Genomic DNA, 23475 nt, shown 5'->3' on the forward strand with positions numbered 1-23475 from the left:
GATGCCTCAGAATTGGGAATCCAAACCTGACATTGGGTCCCAAGAAGATGCTATGGCTCCAAAGAAGCACCTGAGTGAGTTCTAAGTTCAGACTTCCCATATTACCTACACCAAGAGTCTCAGCTAGTCTTTAAGGGTCCTGGAAAGCCAGAGGCTCTTCAGGTAATCATTAAAATTATCTAGATTGGTACAAATTGGCCCTCGAGGGAAGTCCAAGGGTTCCACGGAATGCACCTGAAGTGGCAGAGCCTCTGGGAGTCCCAGGTGTATGGAAATTATGCAGTTGCTGATTTGAGGAACAAGAAGATCCTTAACCCTCCCCAACAGTATCCCTCTCCATTATTTAGGTGGCTACATGCCTGAAATCCTGTGACTAACATGTCACTCTTTGGAGTCAGCATCACTATATCAGGTTGCCTTATATTTAAAAAAATGAATGCCCATTCCAATTGCTCCACATTTTCCATCAGTAACATCTTATTCTAAATTAGTTCACCTACTATTTCTTCCAGGTGGACTTGACCTGGCTTGGGTCAGAATGGGGGAAAGAGGTCAAAGGTCTCGAACATCAATCATGCCAACTTCACAGTTCTTCTGGGGCTCAGACGACTTGACCACAGGCCACTACATGCCCAGCTATACCACGGATCATGCCTATTGGGATTTTGAGTATTCCATGGCAGTGAGGAAGGGGAATACCAAGTTGTGGCAGTTCTCTGGCTAAAGAAGGTAAGAAGTAATACAAGGGAATTTCCTTTACACTGACCTTAGTTCCATTTCCTCACGGGCCCAGAAATGGTTAATCCTCCTAAACAGGTAGGAGAAAATTTCTGCCTCCTATAAAGTTTAATTCCTGGAGGCAGATTTTTTTTTTTTTAATCCCGCAAGTGTCAGATAATTGGGAGGGTGGAGTAACGCTGTAAACCACGACACACCTTTGTCAGGACTTGTCTGGGAGCAAAGGACTGAAAGAAACAAGGGGGGGAGAAGACGTGAACATTTCTGAAAGATCACTCAGCTTTAACACACCTTGGCTGGGTCTGGATAAAAAAAGTGGGAACTGCAAACGTCTAGAAGAAAACATCAGGGGAAGAGAGAGGGGGGATTTATTCAAAGTTGTTTCCCATTCCTTCAGAATCTCAAACGAGGTAAGTAACAGGAAGACTTTGACTTTTCTCCCTTTGCCTGAGACTTTGATTTGAGATTTGCCATTTAGAACTTAAATGTTTTTTGGAGAAAATAAGATAAAGTTGTTGAATTTCAAGTGTTCTCGTCGACGTGATTAATTGACCATAAGTGATGACTTCGGTTTATGCATTCTGCTTAGGATAAGTCTTTTAAAGGATCAACAAGAAAGATTCATCAGTGGTAAAGAGAAGAAAAAGGCTAATTAAGATACACTGGGCTCTAGTGCCAGAATTTTTTGTATTATTTTCAGTGTTATAAAATGGCTTGTGTTAAGTTGTTTTATTTAGAATATGATAAGAGTTCATGATTTCTTCTCTCTCAACCTCTCTCTCGTTCTCCCCACTCTCTCTCTTTCCCTCTCTTCCCTGACAGCAGAGGTGAAGTGTAGGTAAGGGGAGCCTTCGGGAAGCAGCCCCTGAGCACTCAGAGCTGATGTGCTGCCCAGGCCTCTGTGCTGCCAGGTTCTGGTTAAGCTAAAGGCGCTGGGCGAACATTGTTGTTTACCACACTCTAAAATTACTACTTGCCTAATCTAAAGTAACGTGGAAATATCTGCAATGATATAATTAATCCAGGAATTTCCTGGAGTCAAATGTAGAACAAAACAAAAACAAAAAAAAATCGTGTGTGTTCATACTTTAACTGGCCAATTTGGGCCCCCAAAATAATTTTGGGGTGAGAATTACAAGCTTAGGAGTCCCACTGGACCACATTAACTACTAACTGACAAATTACTACTTTACTTTCTGAAGTATAAGCAAAGCCTCTGGCACACCACTTCTTTTGAGAAGCAGTTCATCAGTAGCCTACTGGTTGGATTTGTTCTGTCCATAAAATGTAGTGAGATTTTATAAAGAGTTTCATTTGAAAAGCAGAATAGTTCCTTCCCACCTCTTAGAGCTAAGGCACAGAGCTAAGTCACAACTAAACTAAAGCAGGAGGCCAGCCCCTTCAGAGAATCAGAGGGGCCTGCTTTACTCTCAGCCCCTTCAAAACACCCCAAAAATCTGGGCAGAGTTTACATGGGGAAAGCTAAAGTGAACAGTTCTGATTTAAGCTTAGATAGAAACTCTTTATTTTAGTGAAACCAATCTGACCTGAGAACTGACCACATTCTTAGATGATGCCTGACCCAAAGAAATCTGTGTTTGCCTGCTTTGGCTCATTTGTTGTTATTAACAGCAGTAGGGTTTACCCAAACATGGCTGTAAACAAGCAGCATAATCACAAAGCTTATGCCCAAGCTTCCCCACTCCCAAGCTCTGAAAATCCTAAGACGCCAAATATTGTAAGTGGGCCAACCCATTGCTGGAGTAGAGACAAAAGCTTGGAGGCAATCAACCCCAGGGCATTGGTTTTCTTTGCTGTCAAACTGCTTGGCCCCTCTGTGTTTACCGATCAGTAGCTGGGTCGTTTTCTTATACTTTGACCATTTTGTTGTTGTTTTGTATTAAAGTGTACAGAGATTGGAGTAATAAGAGCTGTAAAAAAAAAACAAAAAAAAACAAACAAACAAAAACTTATGATACCTTACCAGAGTATAGGGACATTTATTATTAAAATAGAAAATAGAGAGAACGTTTAGCTTCTCTAGTCCCTTCTTTGTATCAAAGACCAAGATGTTTAATGAGCCGTTAGAATAAGATGAGGTCTATGCCATGGTTTTCAATTGCTGTCCTTGCTTGTGTGTGTGTTACACCTCATCATCATTGGACTAGTTTTAGGTGGGTGTGACATCATTTAAATGAAGTGAAAAGAAAAAACTCAAAGAGGTAGAAAAATGATTTTGAAATTGCATTTTTTTTTTGCATCAGAAAATGGCATGGGATCAGTTCAGCAGAGCATTAACTATGAAATAACCATGAGGCAGCCCCTTAGAGCTGCAGAGGGAAATGAGCACACTTCTGAAATTAACAACTTGAGTGAAGTTCTCATCCTTCTTCTGGTGAAGCGGCCCAGACATCCAAGAAGTTAAAAACTATTCTACTCGACTGTGCTTCCATTAAGTAGTGTTTTTGGAGGAGGGTGCACTGCTCAGAAAGACAGGATTGGGCTTGTGCCTGGGCATGTAATTTCCTTTCCCTACTGTTAGTTACGCTTTTTAAATCCATCGGCACTTAAAATGTTTAAAAAGGAAGTCTTGTGGAAATACTGTAGATCCCACAGGATGATCCCAGTCTAGGTTTGTGCCTCAACCCCTCGTTTTCCATTTGATAACCCACTTACAGAAAGTTTCCTCTCACATTTGGTTTAAAGGAATCCATCTCCCAACACTTTCCTGCCACTTCAGACTATCAGTCTGGGAGAATTTTGGCAAAGTCAACAGAGTTCCATCTTGTACATGTCAGGCCCAAGAAGTCATTCTGTTTGGCCATGGGACACACACTTGAAGGGCTTCAGGCTGAGAGAGAGGCAAGGGGCTATCCTGCACCCACCTAGGCCACATTCTATCCCAGCTCTAGGCAAGGAATGAAGCCTCATGGGAAAACTCCCAGGTGGATCTGAGAAGCCACAGAAGGCCTTTTTGTAGGTATGTGCCCTCCCACCCCAGACTCTGAAGAAGGGCATCTGATTTCTTAGCACGATGTCTCTCTGTGCCCTCTGGCAGTTGGGAAACCCTTGGCTTTTTGCTGCAAATCTCAGGGCTCCGTAATTAGGATTTAAGAAAAAGATGGGGGGCGGAGGGCGGGGGAGGGCGAGGAAAGTCTGTTATTTTTCTGGGTATAGAAGCAACAAGAAAACACTTGCCTGTTTTGCTACTTAGACACTTCAACTCTTACCAAAAGGTCATCAGCCTGCCTTGATGGCCACAAGTGGAATAAACCCATCCCATCCCAAATTTATAGTTGCTGGCAGCAACTTTCATTAAAGAATCAAAGTAAGCAATCATTTGTGGGAAGTAAAAGTTTCCATGGATTGTTATAAACAGTTCCTTTCAGGATAATGTTTCCTATGGATTCAGGTGCCATCCTAGGTGCACCCATCGGCAGCCAGGTGCATTTGAATGTTAATCTTCAAAATGGTTCACAGCTAATGACCAACTTTTTTTTTTTTTTAAGTGGAGAGGGGCTTCAGAGTTACCAAAGCAATTAATGCTTAAACAAAGGATTTCAAAGAGGATATCCAGTTACAGGTTATTGCTGGAATGCAGACTGAGTCACAGGCCAGGTCTGGCCTTCCAGAGAGGCTGGACTCCCTTGTTAAACTGTTTATGGGCTCCTCCTCTAGGCTTTGGGGCACATACCTACAAAAAGGCCTTCTGTGGCTTCTCAGATCCACCTAGGAGTTTTTCCATGATGCTTCATTCCTTGCCTAGAGCTGCGTTTAAAAAACTTCGATGAGCAAGAAGTTGGCACATTCAACCCAGCCCTGAAGCTAGCTGTGCCGATCTTGGTTAACTCTACCAGGTGGTTGCATGTGGTCTTGCTTTTCAAGGTGAGAAGTTACTCAGGGTTAATTATGACTTTCATGGGTCCTAGACACTTTTGCCTTTGGGACCCCTTCCTCCGTTAAAAAACAACAACCAAACTTTAAAAATTGTATTTATTTTGTAACTGCATTGGAATAAGGTAATCCAGGTTGGAGTGTGTCCATTTTTCCTTCTGATTTTAAAAATAAATTAAAATAGTTTTTTGGGGCATGTAAAAGTATGATGGTATTAGGCACTAAAGTCACCAGGCAAGAAAAAAAAGCTTGAAAGCAGAGATCTTTGAGCAAGGGGTGTCCTGGGCAGAAGTGGCTTGCCCCAGAATTCTAGAATCCAATTTAAACTTTATCCAAAAAATAATCTGGGAGGAAAGACAGGTTGGGAGTGTGGGGGAAGAAGACCAAAGGGAAAGCCAGATTTCAAGTTCTTCCAGACCTGACACTGGGATCTCCAGCCACAAGAGCTCAGTTGGGCTATATAATCATGCATGTTTAGGCCTGAGCCCCACCCCAGCCCACCCCTTGATGTCAGCCCTACCTTACCCCACCCACACTCCAGGACACAATGGACAAGATCTCAATGATTTTCCTTTCCAGAAGCAGAGTAATCACAAAGGGGGAGCATAGCTAGCATGTACGAATATTTTATATTCTTACATCTTTCAAAAGATTTTACACATGTTTTCTTCATATTATTTTTCTAGTTATGTCTGCAAAAAAGCACACTAGGGCTAGTTTGTTATAAAGAGAGTTTCAAATTGTTAAAAGTGTAACGTTCCATACAAGTACGACCATTAGCATGATTATTATCCTGATTTCAATCCATCAAACATCATTCTCACACCCAAACTCTAAATAATAAATGTCTTACATTCATAGAGCTCCATATAGAAGATTGAACATTATGGGATACATCAAAATGAGTTAGCTGAAAGCACTAAGTGCTTTGACAGATAGATATCCTTCAGTTATTTGTTACTTTGCCAAAGAATGGAAGTATTATAGTCAGAGGTCCGGGCAGCACATCATCTATGTATTAATGCCCAGCAGGGGGCAGGCAGCCTGTTCATTTAGATTCTGAAAAATAAGATCTCAGTACAAGGAATAGAATCAAAATTGAAACTATTAAATTACTTGCTATTATAAACGATACAAGAATAACAAGGGATGACTCATAAAAAATGTGGACATGAAAGAATTATGCTTTGAATTCCAGGAATCGAGTTTTAGGTTCTCAGCTTGAATAGTAGGGACCTGTGATTAGAAGAAGTGATAATAAGCCTGACTGGCATGGCTCCATGGTTGAGCACTGACCTGTGAACCAGGAGGTCACAGTTCGATATCCAGTCAGGACACATGCCTGGGTTGCAGGCTCAATCCCTAGTAGGGGGTGTGCAGGAGGCAGCCGATCAGTTATTCTCTCTCATCATTGATGTTTCAATCTCTCTCTTCTCCTTCCTCTTTGAAGTCAATAAAAATATACTTTTTAAAAAAAGTGATAGTAAGAGGCATTGTTGTTTATGGTTTTGGCTTTTCCACAGGTGGCTATGGTATGGATGTGACCAAGAAAAGCAAGCGAGATGGCACCGAAGTCACTGAAAGAAGTAAGAGCATGATAATTACCAAAGTGATTAAAATCTGGAAAGAGCAAATAATTCATCCCTAGTTCCACCATTAACTACTGTATCATTTCTTTCTATTTTTTCTTTTTTGTTTTGTTTTTGTATTTAGGGTGTGTGTTTTTTTTCTTTTTGGCTTTTTAAAGCAACTATCATTTTAAAGGTATTTCTAAAAAAAAAACAAAAAATGATTCCTTCCCATGAGATTCCTTTTGTTTATTTTTATTTTAACATACTTGTAATCAAAATGTGTTCTGCTTTTTCTTCAAAGAGGAAAACTGCCATTTTGATGAATAATTTTTATAATCAGCATTTTTAATGGTTTCATAATATTCTGTTGAATGAATTTGCTATCGTGTGTTTAACCATTTCCTTATTTAGGGATATAGTCCTGGAGTGTGGATGGGATAAGGCAGGGCTACACCTCCCCAGGAATGGTCCTGCAGATTTTAGAATGAATTATGATGTCCTTGAGACACCCTCAAATTTATTTTTAAAAAGGCAAGATAATTATCCACTTCATAGTGAACTCAGCCAGGATGATGCATGGGCCCCAGCTGGACTGGGTGACCATTTGGAAGGGCAGTGCAGTGAAAAGAGTGTGACTTGAGACACTTGAGAGTGACTTGAGGTGCTGGTTCTCCTTCAAAGGCAAATCCAAGCCTGGACTGGATGTAATAGTTAAACGAGTGATATTGATGCCATGACAACTCATTTTTCAAATCAATGGATAGCTACCTCCTTTTGGTTCCAAAGGGATATAAACATATTTTCCAGGTACACTAAACTTCATTGTTATTGTACATATTTTCATGTATAGTGAGAAAGATCATATACCTTATCGCACAATATACAAAAATCTCTGTGGAACCGAATTTAATGCGCTGAGCCTATGACAGATGAGGACTTGCCGAACTACAGGGATTTCAGTGCCTTACATAAGATCTGATCTTTTCCTTGTCTTTTCCTAGTTATCACCGAAACAGTAACTACGAGACTCACATCCTTACCACCAAGTAAGTGACTATCTCGAGAGCTTCTTCTCAGTGAGTCATGTGTGAAGGACTCTGCGCCTAACCTTTCCCAGCGGCACTCACGCTCCAGTAGAGCAAATCCAAAATACCCGAAATCTCTTTTTTCTTTACAGTTATATTGACATCAATTCCTATACCATAAAATTCACAGTTTGGGTGTATAATTCAATGGCTGTTAGTATATTTAGAGTTGTGCAGCCGTTGCAACAATCAAATTTTAAAACATTTTCATCCTGCCAACAAGAAACCTCATGGCAATTTGTAGCCACTCCCCATTCTCGCTCCAGTTTCTGAAAACCACAAATCTACTTTCAGTCTCTATAGAATCGCCTGATCTGGAAACTGAAATATTGAAGATATTATCCCCCCTGAGCATGGGGTGGGAGCAGGGAACCACCAGTGAGGTTTCTGTTTGAGTCTCCATTTTCCTCGGGAGGTCTTTATGTGTAGTGGATGCTGTAATGGAGGTCTGAGCCCTAAAGTTACGCCTGCCCCTCCCAGGAAGCCTGGCACCTAGAGGCAGAGGAGTGTGGAAATCCCACCCATCAACATGGGAGGTTGGAGTATGATGGGCTGCTGGATGGGAAACTGGCAACACAGAGCTGTTCCCAGTCCCTCCAACAATTCTAGGGGCTGCATGCCTGGGGCACTGACCAGGCATTTGAAAAAAGCAAGCCCAGCCCAGACCCTGGCCTCAAGGAGCTTTTTCATCATTTGCTACCTTGTCTAATATTTAAATTTCCCTAATAAATGACTTGTAATGCTCCACCCAGAAGACATTCTTTTTAAATCGGGTGGAATGTTTCCTTTTAACATTTGTATCAGAAACAAATGAAATGAGAGCCTGGCAGCTTGCACTGTAGATGGGAAAGGGAGCCCAAACCAAGAGGGTCATGGTTGGGAAGCTAGGGAAGGCTTCCAAGGGGCAAGGGATAAAGGACCCTCTGGGCTGACTCCACCCAGAAATGATCGCCTGCTCCTTGTCTCTGCAGAAGGGGGGACCACCAATGGCTATGCTAAAACGGGCTCCCTCAGTGGAGGGAGCCGGCTGGAGAAACAGAGCCTGACCCATGGCAGCAGCGGCTACATAAACTCAAGTAAGTGTCTGCTGTGGGGGGTGAGGGTGGGGGAAGAGCAGACTGGGATTGAGGGCTGCAAGGAGAGGGGCCAAACTGTCATCCATCCAAATGGTCCAAAGAGCATGTAAATGACACCGAACCCAGAAAAAGTGAGACTTTCACATCATCTGCCTTTGATGCCGACCTAAAATGGGGTCAACTTTCATTATTTCCCTAATATAAATAACAATAATTAATTAAGGAGGCTTCATGGGGAGGTGGCTCCTTCCCCCCTGAATCACTCTTTAAGCCATCTCCTTTAGAGAAGAGTGTGCACATCTGAGGGCTTACAATTTGAATTAACAACAACCACTAAAGAAACTGACAGACTGGGTCACTGTGCGCAGGGAATCTGATCCCACACCCTGCGAGTTTCCACTGAGCAAGCACCCAACATCGGCCCATTGTTCCCCATGAACCACTCTTTCATGGTAGCTTTCAAACTAAGCAAAACAAAACAGGGCATAGGGGGAAAGCAAGCACACACGTAGCCCACCAATTCATCTTATTTTATTTTTTAAAAAATACACTTTATTGATTTTTCACAGAGAGGAAGGAAGAGGGATAGAGTTAGAAACATTGATCAGCTGCCTCCTGCACACCCCTCACTGGGAATGTGCCCGCAACCAAGGTACATGCCCTCGACCGACCAGAATCGAACCTGGGACCCTTCAGTCCACAGGCCGACGCTCTATCCACTGAGCCAAACCGGTTAGGGCACCAATTCATTTTAAAAATCTTGGAGTGACACTAAAGAAGAAGACCCAAGCCTGGCCAGTATAGTTCAGTGGTTGGGCATCAACCTATGAACCAGGAGGTTGCAGTTCGATTCCCAGTCAGGGCACATGCCTGGGGTGCTCAATCCCCAGCAGGGGGCGTGCAGGAGGCAGCTGATCAATGATTCTCTCTCATCATTGATGTTTCTATCTCCCTCTCCCTTCTTCTGTGAAATCAATAAAAAATATATTATTTTTTTTAAAAAGACCCAAGGCAGGCTGACCAAGAGAAGCGCCTGCCCTCATCTGTTGAGGAACCTCCCAGATGGGATTATGTTCTACTAGTCTCTCCAGCAGTGAGCTCAGATTAGTGGCAGGTCTTCAAGAACAACCCTGCCAAAGCCCCTCCATTTCCATACACTGCAGCTATGTGCATCGAGGACCCCCAGCTTGGGGAGGAAGGGCAGGAACAATGACGCTACCCCATTTCTGAGTGCTGATGTCCTCTGGCCCCTCCGTGGGGCCCTCTTTCATTCGGAGCAGCCTGGTGTACGTGGTTAAGGTAACTGGCTGCCAATCTGCTGAAGTGCTATGAGGACTGACACTCTTTCTGGTTTGCAGGTGGAAGCACCCGAGGCCATGCCTCCACCTCCAGTTACAGGAGAGCTCATTCGCCTGCCTCCACTCTGCCCAACTCACCAGGCTCAACCTTTGAAAGGAAAACTCACATCACCCGCCATGGAACATACGAAGGTATGAGAGAGAGAACCACTCTCTACCCAGTAACTTCACTCATCCTTTGACGAATTGGCACCTGTATTCACCTGGGCCTGCCCCCTCACCTTTCTCTCCACCCTTCCTTCATGTCTTTTAAGGACTGACATTACCCCTCCGTTCATTCATTCCTTTAGTCACTTTCTCATGTAGTATTTTATCACATATCTACCATGTGTTTGACACCAGGCAGAATGCTTTGAGGGAAGCTTAAATGAATCAGACGCTTAAATGGATCTTGTCTTCAAGGAATCTATAGTCTAATAGACAAGTTAAGATGACAGATAAAAACCATAATACAAAGTACAAGGCAATTATCATTTCAAGCTGAGTCTCCAGGAAAGTGCCTCTAGGGAAGGTGCCTGTGAGCTGGGCCTTCATGATGTGGAAGATTTTGATACCCAGAGGTGGAGGGATGGGTACTCCAGGCCGCGGGAGCAGCAGCACAGCAAAGACAGGCAGTAGAGTCAGAACTGTGGTGCTTAGGTAAGAGGGCGGGCTTGAGGGACTCAGCATCAGTGCCAGGCTGAGATGTTTGGACTTTATTCTGTATATAGTGAGAAGCCACAGAGATTTTTTGAGCAAAAGAGTCGATCATATTTGAGGTCCAGGACTAGCACTCTGAAAGCCACGTGCAGGAAAAATAGGGAGGAAAGGGGCTGAACATGGTGACATGTTAGACTGTGCTCAATAGTCCAGGGAAGGGAAAACTTGGCTGAGACCAGGGTGGTGGCAGTGGGAGAGAAGAGGAGGAGCTGGAGGGGAGAGGTATTGCAGAAGGGGAATTGGCCGGTTTGACAGTTGATTAAATGTTGGGAAAAGGGGAGTGTCAAAAGTTCAGAAATTACAGAAGTAAAACCAACGAATCACTAAAATACTAGTTAGTAACAGTGTATTGTGTGCACACCAAAAAGACAGTTTGCAGGCTGAGAGCACTCAAACCAAACATGGAATGAGGCTCCAGGTTGTATTGTTACAAAGCAGCTTATGTAGTTTTTCATGGTGACTGATTATACTGTTAGAATTTCCTTAAGTGATAGGGAATTGGTCAGTGGTTACCTCATATTAACCTTGGGAAACAGTTTCAGTTTTGCTTATGATTTTCAGAGGCATAAGCAAGAGGCGACTTAGTTCATCTTTTAAAATTAGCTAAATTATGCTTTGCTTGAATGATTCATCTAGTTTTGTCTGTTCGGGGGATTTTTAAGGCTGGTCTCCCTTTGTTTTTTATTTTAACGGAAGAAAAAGGAGTTAGTGATTCTGCTGAAATTAGAAACACGGGTGGTTGGGTTCATGTTGGTGCCAACAATTACAGCAGGGAGTTCACGCAGATGAGTTCAGTTATTGGGTCCTTAAATAGAACTACTGGCAGGGCTTTCAGGTGGGGTTACCAAGCAGGTAGAGGGACTCATAGGACTTCAGCTCATGGAAGAAGTCAGGGCCAAACACCCCATTTGGAGTCATTCACCAAGAGATGTTAGTAGAAGGTGGAAAACTGAAGGAGTTGGCTGAGGAAGAGAGTATAAAAAGCAGAAGAGAGCAAAAAAAGGTAAAGTTTGGGGAAGAAAGAGAAAAAGAGCTGGGGATACAGAGGAAGAAGATACTTTGAGGGGAGCAGGAGACTAGGTACAGGTGGCGTCATTGAAGTCAGTACAAGAAAGTGCTCAGGGTCAAGAAGGAGAAGGCAGGAGGAGGTTACTGGAGGTCTGGTGATCTGCAGAAGCAGGTTTAGTGGAAAACAGACAAGCCAGGCAGCAAATGGGTCTAATAGTGACTGGAGAAGCAGGATTAGGGATGGGTACCCCCAGTAACTGACTTAAGACTCAGAACTGCCAGGAAGTCTTGGGGAGCCACAAATCCAGGCTAAGAGCATGGTGTCACCACAGTGCTTTCTGGTGTTGGGCCTACACAGGGGCTAGTACCTTCATTTTTACAGGGTCCACACTCAGGATGACCTTCACAAGGTCAGAGACACCCTAGATAACAGCACATCTACAGGGCCAGGCCACCTTCACCAGCACTGGCATGGGGCAAACAGTTGAGGAAGTAAAAACAAAAAAGGCTCCTACCTTCCTTTGTTCAATCCTTGCCCCACTGAAGTAGCCCAGGAACCAGATTGAAGGGCCACAACCATGTCCGATAGGCAAAGCGGGTGTAGGTCAGGAGCTCGCTGAAGAGCACCTGTTGTCCTCCTGAACACGCAGGCCGCAAGGTTCATAAAGGGGTACCCGGCAGCACCCTCTCGGAAGCTGTTTGGGTTCAAGTGATCATTGGTACAGGCAGACCTCAGAGATATTTCGAGTTTGGTGCCAGGCCAGGCCACCTCAATGAAACAAGTATTGCAATGAAGCAAGTCGTAGTCTTTTTGCTGGTGGAGGGTCTTGCCTTCAATTTGTAGACAACGCCAACACCTGTGAAGAGCAATAAAGCGAGGTGTGCCTGTACTGAGTGTTTTGTCCTCTCTCCAGGGAGCTCCAGTGGCAACTCTTCTCCGGAATACCCTCGGAAGGAATTTGGTATGTCCCCTCCTTATTTCCTGAAGAAATGGTCAAATGAGGCACTGGAAAAGGGCCGGGGGCTCAGGGGGAGGCGGGTAGGGGAAGGAACATCGTGAGTTAAATGGATTCTCCTAAAAGAGTTTAACCTCTGCTGACCTGTTTTTCTCTTGCTTTTCATCCTGAAACATTTATGGGGATCGTTGCAGCCTTTGCTCATGAGGCTACCGAAATAGCAAGTTATTCATGCAAAGCTCAGGCGTGGACAGATAAGCCCTAAGGCCAAGCAACAATTGTAGGATTTATTTCCTTCCATAGGGACCTCCCAGCAAAGAGGTGTGGGGGTCAGAACACACACGTGCCAAACATCCCAGCACTTCCACCACAGCAGGCTTCTAAGAGGCACATGGTGGGACACGTGAAACCCAAGTATCTTCTGGCCTTAAGTCTTTCATCCATGTTCTTGGATTCTCACTGTGCATATGAATTGATATGATCATTGATTATACAGTGGTTATAATTTTATTTGTTTGCTTTCAACAAAAAACTAAAGAAAAGATCTGGCAGCCTTTTGATAACATTTGATCAGTGTGTAGGGAGCTAGTCCAAATGGATCATGCTCCTAAATGGATTACCTCAGCTAATTTAACACTCAAGTGTGAGCTAACTTAACATTCATTTAGCTACCTTAACACCTTAAATGCACTGGGGGCCTTGCAAAACTTTCTCTGCCTTTTGGCTACATGGTCATCATTTAGTAAACATCCACTATCCATAAGGACACCTATCTGGAAAACACATACTGTGAAAACCAGCTCCTCCCTCAACCCAAATAGTTCTACCCCCACATCAAAAATATTTAGCACACCACCTCTTATCTATGCTTAAGATAACTTTTTTGTTTGTTTCTCAGCATCTTCTACAACCAGAGGACGTAGCCAAACACGAGGTGAGCTCTATCTCTGGGTTCAATTCAGTTCAATCAAGAAGTATTTTCTGAGCATTTAGCAGGGGTCCTCAAACTTTTTAAACAGGGGGCCAGTTCACTGTCCCTCAGACCGTTGGAGGGCCGGACTATAGTTAAAAAAAAAACTATGAACAAATTCCTATGCACACTGCACATATCTTATTTTAAAGTAAAAAAACAAAACGGGAACAAATACAATATTTGTATTTGCATGTGGCCCGCGGGCCGTAGTTTGAGGACCCCTGATTAACGTGTCCAGCCTTGAGCCGAGAAATGGGAGGACTGCAGAAGAATAAATGAGGTCTGGTTCTACCCTCAAGGGACCTACAGCATCCTGGGAATCTTTTGCTGGCTCCACCAGGATGGGAAGGGTAGGTCTGACTGTAATCTAATAAGCACGTGGAGACAGGAATAAAAACGCATGGTAACCACCTGGGCAGTAGTTGATTCTGCTGTGGATTGTCTGAAGATGCTGGCGCTACATCTTGTTTCACTTCTAATCTCCTGGTTGACTTTAACAAGAGGTGCTGTGAATGCCTTTATGCATCAAAACTAAGCAAAAGCCCTTCTTTTTCCAATTATCCCTGGGGACAAAGGGCTCTGTGACAGTTTTGCACTCTCCACATCTGCCCATGGATAAGGCTATAGTTGGAAAACATGGTCCCGGGCAAGCTGCCCTTATTGAACCTGGTGAGGAGCAGGTGTCAGGGCCACGCAGAAGGCAGAATTCTTCGTAGGCTTTGGGAGTTCTCGATGGCCAGCCTAGACTTGAAAAGTTAGGAACATACCAACCAACCACAGCTTTAGGCTGATAGTGGAAAGATGGCAGTCTTCCACCTGAAACTAATAATGTTAAACTACCCACTTTCTGCCCTCTGCATTTCTGAAGAGGCCAAAATGGCTAAGTAAACATTACAGGTTTTAGAATCCTCTCGCTACTGCCTGAGAGACCCTGGAGGCGGGAGAGCAGCGTGGTTCTGGCAACTGGGAAACGGGTGACTGGAAAGGGGCTGGTCATTGATGACTGTGACGGAGCCGCCCTCTTCAGCCTGGGGTTTCATCAGAACGTCTCCGGGCGGCTGGAGGTGTGCAGTGGGCAGGCTGGGGTGTAGGGAGAGGACATTTCTTTTTGAGCAGCACTCGTCCTGGATATACCTTGGTGTCCTGTTCCCAGGACACAGATCTCAAAACAGCCCAAAGATTTACCCACTGCTCAGAGCTCAGTGTCAGGCACTGTGACCCAAGTTCCTTCACTCACAGCCGTCTCCTTCACTTTCCTCCTGCAGAGAGTGAAATCCGAGTGCGACTGCAGAGTGCATCCCCATCTACCCGATGTAAGTGGTCACTGTCTTGCTGAAAAGAAAGGGCCCAGGAATCCAGGGGTGTGTGTGTCTGTGTGTGTGTGTGCAGTCACTCAATCATTAAATGTCTCTGAGGGCCTTCTGTGAGAGAGATCCTGTGCTAGGTGCAGGGGGAAAGGAGCTAAGTAAGTCACAGTCCCTGCTGTTCCATTGTTCACAGACTAATAGGGAGACAGTCAACAACCAGCTATGACAGCTCAGGGAGTGGAGGGAGCAGGGGTCCTGGGAAGCCTTCCTGGGCTAGTGTCACTTGAAGAGAGACTGAAGGGTGGCTCAATTAAGCTCCATGGGATGAGCTGGCAGACATTTGAGGACCATATGATGAGACTTTGGAGAAAGCTTCAGTGTGGCTGAAGGAAAAGCAGCAATCTCAAATGTTAGGGATTCCCTATCTCTGTCTGCTGTGTTAGACTTCTTTTGTTCTTTTTAGAGGTTATTTGACATTTTGAAATGACCCCAACTATTAGGACAGGAGCTGAGTGGGTGGCTCAGGAATCAGAGATGGGCACTTGCCCAAAGAGCTCAGTGCCTGGGGTCCAGGAATCTGACTCTAGGCCTGATGCTATCTCATATGAGCCCTTCTAGGCTTAGGGGTGCTGAGTCCATAGGATGGGGATATCAGGAGAAGGGGTCCTGGGTGGTCCTCCAGCAAGTGTTGTCTGCAAATCTGTATGAACAAATTCCTATGCACACTGCACATATCTTATTTTAAAGTAAAAAAACAAAACGGGAACAAATACAATATTTGTATTTGCATGTGGCCCGCGGGCCGTAGTTTGAGGACCCCTGATTAACGTGTCCAGCCTTGAGCCAGGAAATGGGAGGAGTGCAGAAGAATAAATGAGGTCTGGTTCTACCCTCAAGGGGCCTACAGCATCCTGGGAATCTTTTGCTGGCTCCACCAGGATGGGAAGGGTAGATCTGACTGTAATCTAACAAGCACGTGGAGACAGGAATAAAAACGTATGGTAACCACCTGGGCAGTATTTGGTTCTGCTGTGGATTGTCTGAAGATGCTGGCGCTACATCTTGTTTCACTTCTAATCTCCTGGTTGACTTTAACAAGAGGTGCTGTGAATGCCTTTATGCATCAAAACTAAGCAAAAGCCCTTCTTTTTCCAATTATCCCTGGGGACAAAGGGCTCTGTGACAGTTTTGCACTCTCCACATCTGCCCATGGATAAGGCTATAGTTGGAAAACATGGTCCCGGGCAAGCTGCCCTTATTGAACCTGGTGAGGAGCAGGTGTCAGGGCCACGCAGAAGGCAGAATTCTTCGTAGGCTTTGGGAGTTCTCGATGGCCAGCCTAGACTTGAAAAGTTAGGAACATACCAACCAACCACAGCTTTAGGCTGATAGTGGAAAGATGGCAGTCTTCCACCTGAAACTAATAATGTTAAACTACCCACTTTCTGCCCTCTGCATTTCTGAAGAGGCCAAAATGGCTAAGTAAACATTACAGGTTTTAGAATCCTCTCGCTACTGCCTGAGAGACCCTGGAGGCGGGAGAGCAGCGTGGTTCTGGCAACTGGGAAACGGGTGACTGGAAAGGGGTGGGTCATTGATGACTGTGATGGAGCCGCCCTCTTCAGCCTGGGGTTTCATCAGAACATCTCCGGGCGGCTAGAGGTGTGCAGTGGGCAGGCTGGGGTGAAGGGAGAGGACATTTTTTGAGCAGCACTCATCCTGAGTATACCTGGGTATCCTGTTCCCAGGACATAGATCTCAAAACAGCCCAAAGATTTACCCACTGCTCAGAGCTCAGTGTCAGACTCTGTGACCCAAGTTCCTTCACTCACAGCCGTCTCCTTCCCTTTCCTCCTGCAGAGAGTGAAATCCGAGTGCGACTGCAGAGTGCATCCCCATCTACCCGATGTAAGTGGTCACTGTCTTGCTGAAAAGAAAGGGCCCAGGAATCCAGGGGTGTGTGTGTCTGTGTGTGTGTGTGCAGTCACTCAATCATTAAATGTCTCTGAGGGCCTTCTGTGAGAGAGATCCTGTGCTAGGTGCAGGGGGAAAGGAGCTAAGTAAGTCACAGTCCCTGCTGTTCCATTGTTCACAGACTAATAGGGAGACAGTCAACAACCAGCTATGACAGCTCAGGGAATGGAGGGAGCAGGGGTCCTGGGAAGCCTTCCTGGGTTAGTGTCACTTGAAGAGAGACTGAAGGGTGGGTCAATTAGGCTCCATGGGATGAGCTGGCAGACATTTGAGGACCATATGATGAGACTTTGGAGAAAGCTTCAGTGTGGCTGAAGGAAAAGCAGCAATCTCAAATGTTAGGGATTCCCTATCTCTGTCTGCTGTGTTAGACTTCTTTCGTTCTTGTTAGAGGTTATTTGACATTTTGAAATGAGCCCAACTATTAGGACAGGAGCTGAGTGGGTGGCTCAGGAATCAGAGATGGGCACTTGCCCAAAGAGCTCAGTGCCTGGGGTCCAGGAATCTGACTCTAGGCCTGATGCTATCTCATATGAGCCCTTCTAGGCTTAGGGGTGCTGAGTCCATAGGATGGGGATATCGGGGGAGGGGGTCCTGGGTGGTCCTCCAGGAGGTGTTGTCTGCAAATCTGTCTCCTTTTATGCATTGCCCTTGCACCATGCCTCCCCCTCCTCCCTCCTCTGCTGTTTGCCATGTGGGAAGCACAGGGAGCCTGCTCCACTAGATCGCCTTGCTGCAAATAATACCAGCCAGACGGGCTTGAAATTAACTCACACAAAAACAGCATAATGTTTAGGAGTTATGGGCCACAAATCCCTCTGACACTGCAGAGCATACAAGGTCAGGGACCCGACACCCGAGGCGTCCTGCGCAGGGGTTGAAATCACTACTGAACCATTTGTTTCAAGGGGCCTGGTTCTCTAACTGCCCTGGGTGTAAATTTCCCTTGACCCAGGATGACATTGTCTTTCAGCCACAGAGTCATCCCTGTGGTGTCTGATGAGGTATAATTAGGAAATATCTACCGACGATTTTGACCTCCTTGTAGAGGCACTATATTTATGAGGCCATTAATATTACAAAGTGCCAGGTTATTAAGTGCTATAAATTGACAAAATGCAAAAATTATCAGGCTAACCAAAAATGTCCCAGCATGCAAAGTAGATGCCATCCTCCCTCGTGTTCAGAATGCCATAAATGTAACTCTCACTGCAGCCGGACTTGGGAAATCATCCTGGGCCTAATGGAAAATGTGGGCATTCTTCTACAGGGACGGAATTGGATGAAGTTAAACGTCTGGTCAAGGGAAGCCGATCAGCAAGCGCGAGCCCCACCCGGAATTCCTCCAACACACTCCCCATCCCTAAGAAAGGCACTGTGGAGACCAAAACCGTGAGCTCCCAGTCAGGTGAGCCCTACAGCCCGGGGCTGCGTGGAGGGAAGGGAACAAGGTGGTGTATTAGTCCTGGTCCAGGAATTCAGTCATACCCTGGCAGGCCCTCAGACTACGGCAAAGCACTGCCCTTTATGCAGCATGAAAATGTGGGCTGGTCAGCCATCCCAGGAGCCTGCTGAGTCAGGCTCTACATCCTAGAGATTTCCTCCAGGAGGTTCTTGACATCTCCTGGGAATGTGTTGGCCAGGTTCCCCAAATGAAGAATACTGGGAAGTTGTCATGTTTTCTTTCATTGGTTCATTCATTTATTCATTCAGTGAATGTTTATTATTTGCCTCCTCCATGCCAAGCACCAGGCACTGAGGAAAGGCAATGAACAAGACAGACACACCCATTGCCCTTGTGGAGGTGAGGGCCTCTGGGGGCAGTCAGATAACCAAGAGATGGTGGTCAGATGGGATGAGGGTTGTTCAACACTCATATATCATGTGCCTACCACGTGTAAGGTGGGTTCTGTGGGAGGCAGAAAGAGGAATGAGGAGATCCTTGGAGGGAGATGAGGAAAGAAGCCAGTTCTGCTAGGGTGTAAATGAAGCTTTCCTGTCATTTGCTACTGGGGTGGGGGGAGAAGCCTTGAGATTGTGATCTTCCTTTTACCTTTTAATACAACCGAAACCTCAGAGCACTTTATGACCTGCGGGGCTAGCTCCCTCTCGTAGAAGAAAATGGCAGAATTGGCTTCAGATTTGAAGAAGTACCAAAACCCCTTCTTGGGGGCAGAGTGCCTTTGGGTCTCCTTGGCAAGGAGAGTTTAACCAGAAAAGGCTGTCATCCGTGTAGAGTGGCCTTGAAGTGTGGGCTCCCTGCCTGTGCTTGCTGTGTGCCTGGAATTCTGTGGGCATTCTCTGTGGGGCCTCACTCGCTGCTCCCTGGTATCTTTGAAGGTGGAGACAGGAACAAAGAGAGAATGAGAACATTGGTGGGGACCGCTCAGAGGAGGTGGGGAGAAGGGCTTAGAAGGAGAAACGGGTGACCTACTTCAAATTTCATCAAGAGCCAGCAAGAATGTCTAACCCAAGGGATAAGGTTGCACCAGCTCCGAGGCTTCAGGCAGAACTGGGATGACCAACAGCCCCAGTTTGCCCTAGACCAAGAGGTTGCTGGGATGTGGGATGAGGGCTAAACCAGGAAAGTCCCAGCAAACAGAGCCAACTGGGTCACCCCAGCACAGAGTTCTGGTTTGTCTCTCACTGGGGAGTCTGTCTGTCTGTCTGTTTCCAGTGTCCGGCACCTATGATGCAACCATCCTGGATGCCAACCTTCCCTCCCACATGTGGTCCTCCACCTTGCCGGCAGGGTCCTCCATGGGGACCTATCACAACAACATGACAACCCACAGCTCGTCCCTCCTCAACACCAATGCCTATTCCTCAGGATCAGGTATGTGATGCTCAGTGCACGTCCCCTCCCACCCCTGAGCCCTCCTCACCTTTACCTGGAGCTGAAAGACCCTGCTGGTGTCCACCGTCCCCAAGGCTTGCTAGAGGGGCTTTCTGTGGCCAAACATCCCAAGGTTTTTCCACTGGAACTTCATTTCTTTCAGTCTCCAAGGTGTTTCTTTGGGTGAGTCCTCTATAAAAAGACCTATATTCCACATGCGTCAGAAAAAAACGCAGTGGGAAAAACATGAAAGCAGGTGCCAGGAACCTGGTTTCACTTCATGTGCATTAACTGTGTGACCCTGAGCTAGTTATTTACCGTCTCTGGTTTCAAGTTCCTTTTCTTTTTTTTTAATTTCTTTTTATTTATTTTTAGAGAGAGAGAAAGGGAGAAACACCATCGAACAGCTGCCTCCTGGATGGCCCCTAATGGGGATCAAGTCCAAAACCAGGCATGTGCCCTGACCAGGGAATCAAACCCGTGACCTCTTGGTTCCTGGATCAACTGCTGAGCCACACCCCGCTGGGCTCAATCGAGTATTTTAAAGGCAGTAGTAAGAACCACATCTCTACGCTATTAGGGAAAACATCTTATATAGAGAAAAATACAAAATATGTAAGAGCGGAGAATTACCGGAGTGATGTCCCTAAGAAGGTGAGAAGGAATGGGATTTAAGACTCAAGTGGGAGGTGTGGCTTTTGCCAGGGATATGGGGAATATATTCACTCTAACAGGAAAGAAGGCAAGGTAGGCAGGAAGACGCAAGATTAGTAACTTACTGAAGTTTACTAATAACTTCTATTTTTTCAGCAAAACAGGAAGTAAATTCATCCACTGAGAGTGGGAAAGAAAGATGTCAAAGGTGGAAACCAGTCGCCGGGAAGACTCAGAGGGAACACACCAGGGAAAGATGGTTTAACTGTCAGGCAATACTAGAGTCCCATTGAGGTTAGGGGCTATGAGTTCAAAGCCTAGAATTCCAACGCCACGGCCAAGGCAGTCCCCTGTGAGATGGAAGCCATCTTGGGCGGAAACATTTTTCATGTTTTGACTTCAAGCTCACATGATAGCCCTAGCAGGTGACGAGGGCACAAGCTCGGGGTGTGGGCTCGATCCCCAGTAGGGGGCATGCAGGAGGCAGCCGATCAATGATTCCCTCTCATCATTGATGTTTCTATCTCTCTTCCTCTCCTTCCTCTAAAATCAATAACGTAGCGGTTCTCAACCTGTGGGTCGAGACCCCTTTGGGGGTCGAACGACCCTTTCACAGGGGTCGCCTAAGACCATCAGAAAGTACATATGTAATTACATATTGTTTTTGTGATTCATCACTATGCTTTAATTATGTTCAATTTGTAACAATGAAAATACATCCTGCATATCAGATATTTACATTACGATTCATAACAGTAGCAAAATTACAGTTATGAAGTAGCAACGAAAATAATTTTATGGTTGGGGGTCACCACAACATGAGGAACTGTATTAAAGGGTCTGAGAACATTGTGGGGACCGCTCAGAGGAGGTGGGGAGAAGGGCTTAGAAGGAGAAACGGGTGACCTACTTCAAATTTCATCAAGAGCCAGCAAGAATGTCTAACCCAAGGGATAAGGTTGCACCAGCTCCGAGGCTTCAGGCAGAACTGGGATGACCAACAGCCCCAGTTTGCCCTAGACCAAGAGGTTGCTGGGATGTGGGATGAGGGCTAAACCAGGAAAGTCCCAGCAAACAGAGCCAACTGGGTCACCCCAGCACAGAGTTCTGGTTTGTCTCTCACTGGGGAGTCTGTCTGTCTGTCTGTTTCCAGTGTCCGGCACCTATGATGCAACCATCCTGGATGCCAACCTTCCCTCCCACATGTGGTCCTCCACCTTGCCGGCAGGGTCCTCCATGGGGACCTATCACAACAACATGACAACCCACAGCTCGTCCCTCCTCAACACCAATGCCTATTCCTCAGGATCAGGTATGTGATGCTCAGTGCACGTCCCCTCCCACCCCTGAGCCCTCCTCACCTTTACCTGGAGCTGAAAGACCCTGCTGGTGTCCACCGTCCCCAAGGCTTGCTAGAGGGGCTTTCTGTGGCCAAACATCCCAAGGTTTTTCCACTGGAACTTCATTTCTTTCAGTCTCCAAGGTGTTTCTTTGGGTGAGTCCTCTATAAAAAGACCTATATTCCACATGCGTCAGAAAAAAACGCAGTGGGAAAAACATGAAAGCAGGTGCCAGGAACCTGGTTTCACTTCATGTGCATTAACTGTGTGACCCTGAGCTAGTTATTTACCGTCTCTGGTTTCAAGTTCCTTTTCTTTTTTTTTAATTTCTTTTTATTTATTTTTAGAGAGAGAGAAAGGGAGAAACACCATCGAACAGCTGCCTCCTGGATGGCCCCTAATGGGGATCAAGTCCAAAACCAGGCATGTGCCCTGACCAGGGAATCAAACCCGTGACCTCTTGGTTCCTGGGTCAATCCTCAACCACTGAGCAGAACTGGCCAGGCCAAGTTCCTTTTCTGTAAAATGGTCACTAACAAGTGGGCTTTGGCCAGAACCAATGTCCACTTGAGGCCTGACCAACCTTCGACCAGCCCTTGGCTATGATCTAAGGCACAAACCAGAGACAAATGTATGGCTCTCTGCGGCAAGGCAAGTGCCTACGATTTTCCTAAAAACAAATTTAACAAAATATAAAAAATGCAACCTGTTAATTCTGGAGCTTTTGGGGCACCCCCTGTTCTGGGCGGGACATCCCTCTCACAGCCCCCCCTCTCCCCTGCAGTCTTTGGAGTTCCAAACAACATGGCCTCCTGCTCCCCTACTCTGCACCCCGGAATCAGCACTTGCTCCTCAGGTCAGTGCTCGCCAGTGTCCATCGCCCTTTCCAGGTGGTTTGCTTTAATATATACATGCTCCTTCCTGGTGAGGAAAATCTATGGTTTCTAGAGAAGAGGTCCTTCCTGCCCAGGAGCATGAGGACATTCCTGCATATACACCAACACAGGCAGTGGCCCAGGGCTGCCCGAGGTCAGAGACAGCCCAATCCCCAAGGGAGAGGTCTAAGGGCGGAGGGCCGGAGACCTCACTTACACATTTTCTCTGAGAGGTGGAGAAATGGGAGGAAGGAAGCTAGGTGAGGCCTGGCTTAGGACATTTCAGGTAAAACAAACAAAAAAAGAAAACCACAACATTGTAAAGTTAGAAAGCTCTTTCTTCAGGTCTTTTTATAAATACTGTAGGTCATTGGGAGCTCAAATGTATTTACTCTATTTCCACATACATTGCAACAGCCTGAATGTAAGTCACCAGCCACCTCTTTTTTTAAAGGAATATGCCTTTTCCTGTGGCATATGACTAATTAACATGATGATGTTGGCCTCCTTATTTACTTGACCGGCATATCTCTGTTTCAACACCTCCAATTGACTAGCATCCCACCAAACCCAGAAGACACCTGGTTCAGGCTTCATTTCTTCTGCCTTTGCTATTCTGTGTAGCCAAGTCCTGACTGAAGATATTAAATCCACAATCTTGTACCCCAAACACTACACAGGATGGAATAAGAGAAAGCGTTAACTGGGGAGGAGTGAGCTTCGGCTTTGAAGTCAGACTAGGGGTGAGGGGAGCTTGATGTGTTTGAGTCAGAAGGAAGAGTTCAAGGGAAAACGAGGTCTCTGCCAAGTCTATGCCTTTGGCCCCCTTGTGTCTGTATCAAAGGCAGGAAGCTTCACCCTCCACAACTGCCTAGGGGCTATGCCCACAGTTCCCACACTGTGCACCAAGGCACCCTAGGGTGCTGTTGGGAACAGGGAACTCTGGGGTGTTTTTACATTCCAAGGATATTTTTGAATACAGTGAAATGTCAGACCCTGTGTGAACTACCACTGTAAGCTGTGTAGACCTAAGTATTCAATAAATGGAACTATTTGTAACTTTTAGTCCAAGATGGGGAGGTGGGCATAAAAAAAAATGCTGTCACTTAGAATGTGAGAACTGAGAAAGTT

At 45.8% G+C, this 23475-nt stretch overlaps 1 protein-coding gene across 2 annotated transcripts in view; it reads left to right on the forward strand.

Moving 5' to 3' along the window:
- The first annotated feature begins 964 nt into the window (after window positions 1–964).
- The window catches only part of COL17A1 (collagen, type XVII, alpha 1), a 52838-nt gene continuing 30327 nt past the window's right edge, over window positions 965–23475 (forward strand). The window contains exons 1-11 of one of the 2 annotated variants that reach the window (XM_014549413.1): window positions 965–1148; window positions 6156–6218; window positions 7205–7249; window positions 8260–8364; window positions 9723–9854; window positions 12344–12391; window positions 13284–13319; window positions 14624–14671; window positions 17910–18047; window positions 19317–19475; window positions 22254–22325. In XM_014549413.1, coding sequence (XP_014404899.1) covers window positions 6167–6218; window positions 7205–7249; window positions 8260–8364; window positions 9723–9854; window positions 12344–12391; window positions 13284–13319; window positions 14624–14671; window positions 17910–18047; window positions 19317–19475; window positions 22254–22325 — 835 coding nt within the window. In that variant the 5' untranslated portion in view covers window positions 965–1148; window positions 6156–6166. Of the gene's footprint in view, window positions 1149–6155; window positions 6219–7204; window positions 7250–8259; window positions 8365–9722; window positions 9855–12343; window positions 12392–13283; window positions 13320–14623; window positions 14672–16525; window positions 16574–17909; window positions 18048–19316; window positions 19476–22253; window positions 22326–23475 lie in introns of both variants that reach the window. The other variant, XM_014549414.1, reaches the window with a different exon arrangement.

Source organism: Myotis brandtii, unplaced genomic scaffold (assembly GCF_000412655.1).
Source record: "Myotis brandtii unplaced genomic scaffold, ASM41265v1 scaffold550, whole genome shotgun sequence".
Taxonomy (NCBI): Eukaryota; Metazoa; Chordata; class Mammalia; order Chiroptera; family Vespertilionidae; genus Myotis; species Myotis brandtii.